Genomic DNA, 10,661 nt, shown 5'->3' on the forward strand with positions numbered 1-10,661 from the left:
TGAAAATTAAAATTCGAAAATTTTTTCTAAAGCCTCCAGGTCGACTTCGTTTTCGCACGAAAAAATTTTATGTGCCCTTATTGCATCCGGACCCACAATTGTTCGGAACCAAATGTGAGATATTTACCTCCAAAATATGTATTCTGAAAATCGAACTTTCTTTGGTTGTAAACACTGCTCCTCGCGCGGCAACGTACGTAGCGAGCGAAACAGTTTGCATCAAGCACGACGCATCAAGAGAAGACTCGAGAGTGAGGAAACATCATTTCCAGTAAAATTACTCCCCTATGGTCCGACCCGCGGCAAGGTAAATAGCGTCGACTGTATTTTTTTTTAGATGGTTTAGACGATATAATCCAAAATTTGTGTCAGAGCTCAACAGACGCGAATCGAAAAATCTAAAATGCATCGATCCGAACATCATCTACAAAGTCCTACAACCCGAATGGCAATATCCTAGTTTATAAATTTATAAATAAACCTTCTTTGAAATTATAATTATATTGATGTATACAAGCGTTTTTTAGTGCTTTCTGTTCAAGATTTCAAATTCTAAACACGAAATCTCAATCCGGTGGATGTAATGAGTACCAAAAAAACATGAAAATAATTTTACAGATTTACCTTTTACTCGAACTTTTTTTCAAATTTTTAGTCAAACTAATTTAGCAATTTATTGCGTCATTCCCAATATTTTAAACTTTGAGTGATATGTCATTGCTTTTGGACATGGCGAACATCAAAAAAATTGATAAAGGATGACTGGTTTGGTCACTAATATTCATAAGAACTGTGGCATTCCCTTTATCGTCTCTAGTTATATTGAGATCTTTATTGTTTTTCATGCATAAGTTATTAAGTTTAATAATTACGACAAATTATACTGATTTCCATAAATTTCTGGAAATTTATTGACATTGGTCATGAAATTTTGGGCAATGTATGGTAGGTTACCAGCAATTACATGATACTTACCATAAATTACCCAATTTTTCCATCAATTTTCGGAAATTTATAAGAATGTTTAAAATGAAATTTTGGATATGGTAATTTACGAAATTTAACTTCATAATTTCATAATCATAACTATCATAAATTACCTGTAATATTTTATATATTTTCCTACATTTCCGGAAATTTATAATGTTTGTTCAAGTTAAATTTTAAATAAATAATAGTAAGTTACCATATTTACCAGTTAAATTACCATTCATGACAGAAAATTTTTATGAATTTTCGGAAATTTATAGACATTCTTTAATTGAAATTCGGGAAATTTTTGGTGAGTTACCATAAACTGCCTGTTATGTTACCGTGAATCATATATCCTTTATTCGAAATATAATATAATACCGTATGCGCCAAGGGGGAGAGGATCTGTTTGTCACCATCGGTACATAAATTATACTGTTAAAGTATCGAATAATTCAAGATATTATTAAAAGTTCTAAAATATCAATTAATAACTATTTACTGTTTAACATTTCTGTTCTCAGTTTTTATTTAAACTTTCGGTACCTTGATTTTCCGCATTTTCCTTACTCCTACCAAAATTTGCCAGAAGGTCCATTGTTTTGGGCGGAATACTTGATGATATTTCTGTGAAAAGACAAAAATTATTGTTCATTTTGTAATTTGAAAATGTATTTAATAATGTCTGGACTACATAAGATTTGATAGAATTTCACTTAAAAGCTTGATATAAAAATATAAAATTTCTCGAAAGGTATGATTTAATATTTTTTTACGAAATTTTGAATACATAATTTAATGCAAGTTCTGAAAATATAAGATTTTATAGAGTTTCGATAAGAAAGTTTTAATGAAAGAGTATACTTTTTAGGTACGAATAAAATTTAAAAAAAATTGTCATTCCGAAACATAGGATTTAATACAAATTTTGCGTGAATAATATCTGACAGAATTTAAATTAGAAAGTTTCAATAGAAAAGTAAACGATTAAATGTGCTCACAGATTTTAATTTAAAGAAATTCTCTTGGCTGACTTAGATCGCGACTGTCATTTGGCGGGCGATTTTTCGTTTGGGCTCTTTGTCACGGATCCGATTTTTTGTTTATGGTCACTTAACTAGGAATGAATGTATAAAGTTTTTGTTTATTTTTTAAAAATGGTTCCCCCCCCCCCCCTTCCGAAAAAATATTGATACAGGACCCACTCGGTGCTAGCTACGTCACTTGATAGAAAGCAAATTGTGACGCAGAAATTATAATTTGTAAACAGCTGAAAAAAGTAATTCTGTTTAGTGACGAATAATTGCCCATCAATATTTTTTGTTTATTTTATGAATAAATACATATCACAGAAATTTTTAGGCGGATAAGAGTCTGTCTTTTATTATTTCCCTCCAATAATATTGTTGGAAACATTTGTAATGTTCTACAAGAATCATTATTATATCAGTTGTACATCTGGGTTTTTGTCGAAGATGTAAAGCATTTAATTATTTAAAACTTGGAATACGAATTAAGATTTATGATTATTAATGCAAATTTTATTTGAAAAAACTAACAACTGCTAGAAATTTTAAGTTTGCTTTGAAACTCTAATTTTATTTCAAAATTCTTTTTAAAAAATCCTTCCGCTTCGCGGACACATTCTCATCGCGCGCTAAGTGCGCGACTTGCTTCAATTGCAAGTTTGAGCGCGCCTAAGATGCACGACTATTGATCCTCGCGCTTCGTGTTTGAAAACATATTTATCTCGCTTTGCGCGCTCGATAATGTATTTTCCTGACGCCCTGCACTCGATCATTTTATATTCCCCACACTTGTACACCAATTGTTTTAAAACTAAAGGTCAAATCATCGACGACAGTAATTTCGTGATACTGAATTTTCTATTTTTTTATGCTGTGTGAATTAGAATTTTTGATTTTTTAAGAAAATTCAATAAGTTGTAATCAAAATCTTGTAGGATTTACAAAAATGCACATCTTATCTTCTTTTGAACTTTTTCATATTGTGCGTTCGTTGTTTTTGGAATTTTGTAAATACTATAACTCTGGTAATTCTGGTTCTATCCAAAAAAAAGTGATCAAAAAAAATTTTTCGCCTTTTTTAATACTATGAATATCCCTGAGGTAACTTTTTATATCTGGAAAAAAGTGGTCTCAAAAATATTCAAAATGTGCTCAATTTTTGAATTTGTATCCAAAATGGCTCTCTAACGAACTTGACCTTCAATTTGAAATACTAAAAGAGTGTCCCAAAGGATAATACAATCTGCCAATTATTTCGAAAGTTATAGTGCTAACAAAATTAACAAAACAAAACCATCCACGGATAGACAGACATACTGACAGACTGACAGATAGACACATTCATAGAAGATTGCTTTTCGGAGAAATTTTTTTTTTCTGGGAAGAAAAATGCGGACACAAGAGGTAAGAGAGATGCGATAAGGAGGTAGTGAAAGGAGTATGGAGAAGGAAAAGATTCCCAAGAGCGTGGAGGGAAGAAAGGGAGAAAAAGCTGAGAAGGTCGCGAAACTATACGCGGTTTTCAGAAATGAAACGCGCGTTCCATTCGGTGGATGGAGGGTTGTTGTGGAAGGGAACGGGAGAGATTGTAGTATAGGGAGAGGCCTGATCGAAAGGGTGAGGGAAGTATATGAAGAGACAAAGGATAGGGCGAGAAGAGAGTAGGGAATCTCAGTGGGATTCTGGATGGATAGGGGATTGAGGCAATGTTGTCCGCTTAGCCCATTGCTTTTTTGCAATTTACTAGACAGTCTGATAAGTAACTGAAAATTCTAAGAGATGGCATTAGTATTCACTAATGTGAACCATTTTCGTCGAGCTTGATCCTTCAAATGACGCCTGTCAAAACTTCAGCCATTTATGTTTACGCATTTACAAGTTACAGCACTGAGAAGCGACTAACCTCCGAGTTTTTTTTTAATATGGAAAAATCTGAGTTTCGAGTTTTGATCAAACACTACTATCTTCGCAAGAAAACTATATCCGAGACGAAACCGAGTTTCGTTGTGGCCGTACGAGCACAGTTGATGCTGAACGATCTGGGCGCCCAAAAGAGGTCACTACACCAGAAAATGTCGAAAAAATCCATGATATGATGTTGAATGATCCCAAAGTGAAATTGAGAGAGGTAGCTAATGCTGTAGGCATATCCTTGGAACGTGTGGGCAATATCGTGCATTCAGTTTTGGGCATGAAGAAGCTCTGCGTGCGATGGGTGCCGCGGTTGCTCACAGTGGACCAAAAACGAATTCGTGTGACAACTTTTCAGCAAAATTTGGCATTATTTTCGCGTAAGCCGACCGAGTTTTTGCGCCGATTCATAACCATGGATGATACCTGGATCCACTACTACACTCCTGAGTCAACGCAATAGGCAAAACAGTGGGTTTCACCGGGCAAAAGTGCTCCGAAGCGTTCAAAAACGCAACAATGGGTCGGAAAGGTTATGGCCTCCGTATTTTGGGATGCACATGGCATAATATTCGTGGACTATCTTGAAAAAGGTAAAATAATAACCGGATCAGACTATTCATCATTATTGGACCGATTGAAAATTGAAATCGCCGAAAAACGACCGCATTTGAAGAAGAAAAAACCGCTTTATCATCACGACAATGCGCCTATTCATTCATGCTTAGTTCCACAAGCAAAATTGCATGAAATCGGCTTCGAATTGGTTCCTCAGCCACCGTATTCACCAGACCTGACCCCCAGCGACTATTACTTGTTCCTTAACCTGAAGAGATGGCTCACGGGTAAGCGTTTTTACTCAAATGAGGAGCACATAGCTGAAACTGAGGCGTATTTTGGAGACCTTCCGATCGAGTACTTTTCGGACGGTATCAAAAAGTTAGAAAATCGTTGGACTCGCTGTATCGACCTAAAAGGAGAGTATGTTGAAAAATAAAACCGACTTTAGCCAAAAAAACGTCTCCGTGTTTCATTTTTCAGGGACCTATCAGACTGCCTAGTAAGTCACAGATATTGAAAGCAAACTAGCTGCCATAGTGGTAAAAGGAATTAGCGTAAAAGGAGTCATGATATGGTCACTCGCACATGCAGATGACATAGTTCTGTTAGCAAAAAGTTAGGAGGCTTTAAGGGACATGATGACAAGGTTGAGAAGCGTTTGTGGGCTTGTGTTTCGGAGCAATCAAGGAGTGGATGGTCATATAAAATAGTGAGTGAGAAAGGCAAATGTGGTGATGAGGCAGGCATAGGGGCTGCGAAAGATGTTATCTGCAGATGATTTTGGAATGTGAATACAATTATTCGATTTGCTAGTAATGAGTTTGTTATTTTGTAGAGTGTTGGTGTGCGGGTGGAAGGAAAGTTAGGAGGTAAATAGGATACAAGAGAATTTTGAAAAGTGAAGAAATTTTTGAAAAAGGGGGGAAGTAAGATGGTAAGGGAGTCCTAATGGGAAAAATATAATGCAAGTCAGGGTGAGAAGATGAAGCTGGAAAGGGAAAGGCGTGGATAGAGAGAAGGTAGAACGGGAGGAGATAATAAGAAATTGAAGGTCTAACGGGAAATATGTATGAATTAGGCCAAGGTAAAGAGCATAATATTTGTGTGAGACAAGAGAGAAAGGAGGTAAGGAACTTGTAGCGAGGATGAGATGCAGAGGCATGGAGCATGATAATAGTTTCTGGTTTTCTAGAGACAAGAGGATGTGTGAATTGTGCGGGAGGGGGGACGCAAAAGTGGAGCACGGATTGGATGAGTGTGAAGAGGTTTAAAGGAGGGGATTAAGCGTAGAGGTATAATGGCGTGATAGTAAGTATAAAAAGGCAGTAGCGTGGGTGCATCAAGTGTCGGGTAAGATGGAAAATAAAAGATGGAAGAAGGAAGAGGAATGGAGAAGGAACGATTGTAAATAGAAGAGTAAGTAGGTGTAGGAAAATTGTAAATATTGTAAGAAGTAAATAAGTATCAGGTATTAGCGGCGGCGGCCGAAGTTGGCAAAGCGATTCATAGCGAGAATGTAGGGACATGCGTGCCAGGCGAGGGAAGGCAAAGTAGAGCGAGCAGTCTTAAAAATAAGGTGGGGACGGATGTTAGTTTTAAGGAGGTAACTGTAAGATAATTCTGTATAAAAAATAGAGGTGTGAGCGAGTCAATTTTTTAAGGCCAGTAGGCCGAAGAATAAACGTTTATCTGCTATTATTGGTGGATTTAATTTACAATGTTCAAAATTCAAAATATTAAGCAACTTGAATATTTATGAAAATCCGATCAGGTTCTGAACAATGATTTCGTCATTTTCAAGATATATGGTTACATCACTTTCGTGTGTATGATAAGCTAGTTTTAATTGAAAGTATACTTATGTAAAAATTCTCTTAGAGTAATTGTTGTTTGTGGAAAGCACAACAAATTTCTGAACTCATATATATATATATTGCATCTTGTTATATTCACCTAAAGAATTTAGGATGATCATCAAGGTGTAGACTAGAGTAAAAACGGTAACCATTTTTGCACTAAGAGGAAACTAAATGTTTCGTTACTAATGAATTCAGTTAAAAGTGTATCTAAAGAATATTCTAGAATTTTGATCATGTTTATGTATGTTATCTGAATTTTTGTCTTATTGAATTTAAGCGTCACACGTGTTCTTCTGAGGTACTTATATTTATATTTCATAAATCAGTCCAAAGAATAGATATGACTGCCTTAACAGCAAATACTGTTGCAAAAAATTAACCAAATTTTTCAAACAGCGTTTTGCTGAAAATCGGAATTTAAACCAGAAATTTTGTAATTTCTCAAACGCTAATATTTCAATTTGAAAATGCTTGAAGTTAATTTTTAAATCTCGATTTGTACGTTTAAAATTGTAAAAATAGATACTTATGGTTTTTAGTGTTTAGATAATTTTAAACCTATAGCGATTAAAATAAAACAATTCTGATTTTCTAATACTCTTATTAGACATATTAGACAAACGGTTGAGATTTCACAATTTCTTCATTTTCAAATGTCCAATTATATATTTATTTTTCTGAAATATGAACCATATTCAATTGAATATCTAAAGACGGTCGTTAACCAATATTGCACAGTATTTGAATAACTGTTTGAATAACAAGCACATATTAGACAATACTTATCTGCTACGAATCAGCAAATAAAAAGTTTAAAAAAGGTATAGATATAGTCAAGATCTCCAGATACGTAAAACACTTAGCACATTTCTTCTCCTAAGTCTGAGATACCACTGCTGCTTTCCATAAATTTCTATAAATTTGGAACCTCATCTATACCAGGTGCCTTTCTCTCTTTCATTATTCCTTACAACTCAACTATATCTTTCGTTGCTATTTTCTCTTCCTCATCTCTTTGCCTACCATATGTTCCACCTTTAATAATTTTCCTCTCTACCCTTCCTAGCAAATTTGTTAGAAAAATGCTCTCTTTCATCTAAGCCAACTTGTTAACTCTTTTCTTTCATCTCTTTTTTACTACCTTCCAAACTTCTTTTTCCGTACTAGGCTTTCACGTATTTTCTTTAAAGCAGATACTTTCTTCATCTTGCTTAATCACACTTCACAGTATACTCCTTCTTCTCTTTTCTATATTCTTCTCCACGAATTTTTTTCTGCTCTCCATTTTATTAACTCCTTTCTGACGTTCTTTTTCTTCTCTATATATTTAACAGTCCATCATTTTCTATTTCCTTCTCTACGAATATCTTTTTTTCTTGTGCAAATTTCAACTTATCTGTCACTTCAAGCTGATGCAATTCTTTTTTAACGGGTCAGTTGATAAATGCCATAACGATCAACAGCGAAAGTAATCTAACCTCAACCTGTGAAATTCGAGATCAACAACAAACTACGGAAGTCAGGAGTAGGTCGTCACACCCGAACGTTTAGCAGAAGTCACCAACTCACCGGAATAAAGGACCTACCACCGACCCATAGGCCCCACATCTCCATTTTCCATTTCCATTTTTCCGACAAACAAAATGGCGGGTCTCAAACATCCTGTCCGGTTGGTTCCACACTCAGCCGCTATCTTGCAAAATTCCACGCTACTTCACGCTATGTTCCTGAGACACGACTCTGGACCAATCAGATTCTCGCAGGAAGCCAACATCTTTACCATCCTGCGAATGCCTTGTCGCAAAGGTCCGACGCCACCCAAATATGGCTGGCCACACTATCTTTGATCTTATAAACTCGTCCTCGTTAAGCTTGGATGGAACACCGAGAACGCTATATTGCCACTATGGGAGAACGCAACTAAATTATCGGAAATCTGGTGAGTGTAGTCTCATCGATCGTCAGATGGATTATCAACCAGGTTTTAATGATGAAAATCGATCGTCGCAGATAATAATTACCGAACAGCAAGATACATTAATTGTAAAATTCCGTAACTTTGCGTATATTGTTAACTTAGGATAACTAGGTTTGTACGTCCCTGAAACATTTCATTTAAATATTAATTATTATGTTGGTACTAGTAAAGTTTCAAAACTTTCCAAAGCGTATAAGAATTTCTTTTGCTTAAGTTCAATCAAGCTTAGGATCTAGGTTTACATTTAGATTTATACGAAAACTGTGATTTTATTTCGTCTTATGAATTTTGTAATGAAAAATAGTCAATAGTTTTTGTTAGTGCCTGTTGAGTTCACAGTCTTCCGGCTAGGCGTACTGTATTTTTAAGCTCGGTAACCCTTCATTCCGACGACAGTTTTAAAATTTAGCGTAGATAATTATGATGTGAGTTACATCTGTTTGAGCACTGTTACAAAAATTGCATTATAGCTTGACTCAGTGATTACTTAATTCGTAGAATTACCGGTAGTTGCGTGTTGACCATGCGCTTTCTGAATGCGCTTTCACGCGAGCACCCTTTTAGAGTTTATGATATTAAGAAAACGCTCTTCGATGACCACGTGACCAAACTAGTTCCCGGTTATGAACATTTTTTTGGTGTTCACTGTGTCCACACGGATTGAGATATCGTGTTTAAAATTTGGCGTATTAAATAAAAAGCACTACAGAAAGTTTGTATACATCAATATGCTTATAACTTTAAAAAAAGCTTATTTATAAATTCATAAAATAGGATACTACTATTAGAGTTATCGTACTTTGCAGATAATTTTTGTTTGATGCATTTCAGATTTTTTGATTCGCGTATATTGAGCACTGACACAAATTTTAGACCAAATCGTCTAAGCCTTTACACGTGACTACGTTCGTTCGTGAAATTTTTGTGTGGAATGATTTTCATTTTTTGGTCCTAAAAATAAAAAGAAATTTTTAATTGGAAACATACCAACCACAGCAATGAGCTAAAATTGGCTCTTCGTAGTTCTCCAACCAACTTCCATAATTCTTGAGTCCCGGCGGGACTCAGCGCGAATGAGCTTAATTACGCGATCTCGACTTTATCGACGTCAAAGTTTCTTTTTTTCTCAGCTAGAAATCGCTAAAAATGCTCAAAAAATAATAATAGGTTACGTGTGTGCAGATACTTATTTGTTGATTTGCAATAAATGTACAAATTTTATTGCTTATAATAATTTTTGTAAATGTTTAGATAATTTAGTCCTCAATTTGTGTCAGTGCTCAATATACGCCAGTCCGAAAATCTGAAATGCCTCAAACCAAAAATTATCTGCAAAGTGCTGCAACTCGAATGGTAATATCCTATTTTATCAATTTTTGAATTAACTCTACTTAAATTTATAAAGATATTGATGCATACAAAAGTTCTTTAGTGCTTTTTATATATTATGTCAAATTTTAAACACGATAAATCAATCCGTGTGAACACAGTGAACACCAAAAAAATGTTCATATAAAAAAATGTTCATGTAACCGGGGACTAGTTTGGTCCATGGTCACCGAAGAGCATGCCCTTTACCCAGTGGGCACAAAATTTAGCGACATCTTTACGACATCGTTACGACATCATTACTACAACTTTACGACATCCTGTGTCCATGTCGTTTTGCTGTCTTTACGATGTCGTAAAGACATCGTCAGATCATGCGACTTATTTACGATATCGTAAAGACAGCGAAACGACATGGACATCGGATGTCGTAAAGTTGTCGTGAAGATGTCGTAAAGATGCCGTAAAGACGTCGCAAAATTTTGTGCCCACCGGGAAGCGATATAAAGCATATAGTGTCTTACGTTCTTACTCTTCGCCTGTCACTAACGTGCCGAATGTATACCGATAAAAATTTGTTTCTTCTGTGTCAAAGCTGAAGTCACCGCTTTTCCGCAGTCACTGCTATCATATATATTAGATGATAGAGATATGGATTGTAGAATTAAAACTACTTCTGTTGAAATAAGACCTATCAGAAAGGTTTAGAGACTCAACCCGATCGAAAAACGGGATTGTACCAGCATCGGCTATTCTATAGTAACATCTTTTGCCATTTTTCCTACTTCTTCGTCTAGGCACGAGCTTTACGTTGTTTAACGCATCTCTTGTGTAGGTATTCAGTGAAGATCAATAACACAGCCATAAAAAAAAAATTGTGCGGATCTGGTAACAAGACACACGTATTCCTATGGATTTTGGGGCGCTGAATTCAAATTCGTTATCAAAAGTCACCCATCACGTCGTGGTTGAGCCATAACCTCAAAAAATGACGAAAAATCATGCACTGAGGCAAATAAATTT

At 35.4% G+C, this 10,661-nt stretch overlaps 1 protein-coding gene across 1 annotated transcript; it reads left to right on the top strand.

Annotated features, from left to right (window-relative positions):
- Positions 1 to 3,440: 3,440 nt before the first annotated feature.
- LOC117178558 lies at positions 3,441 to 4,908 on the top strand. Its single transcript, XM_033369986.1, has 3 exons — positions 3,441 to 3,591; positions 3,974 to 4,252; positions 4,640 to 4,908. Exons 1-3 carry the CDS (start codon positions 3,441 to 3,443, stop codon positions 4,906 to 4,908), a joined length of 699 nt encoding a protein of 232 aa, XP_033225877.1.
- The last annotated feature ends 5,753 nt before the right edge of the window (positions 4,909 to 10,661 follow it).

This window comes from Belonocnema kinseyi, chromosome 8 (assembly GCF_010883055.1).
Source record: "Belonocnema kinseyi isolate 2016_QV_RU_SX_M_011 chromosome 8, B_treatae_v1, whole genome shotgun sequence".
Taxonomy (NCBI): Eukaryota; Metazoa; Arthropoda; class Insecta; order Hymenoptera; family Cynipidae; genus Belonocnema; species Belonocnema kinseyi.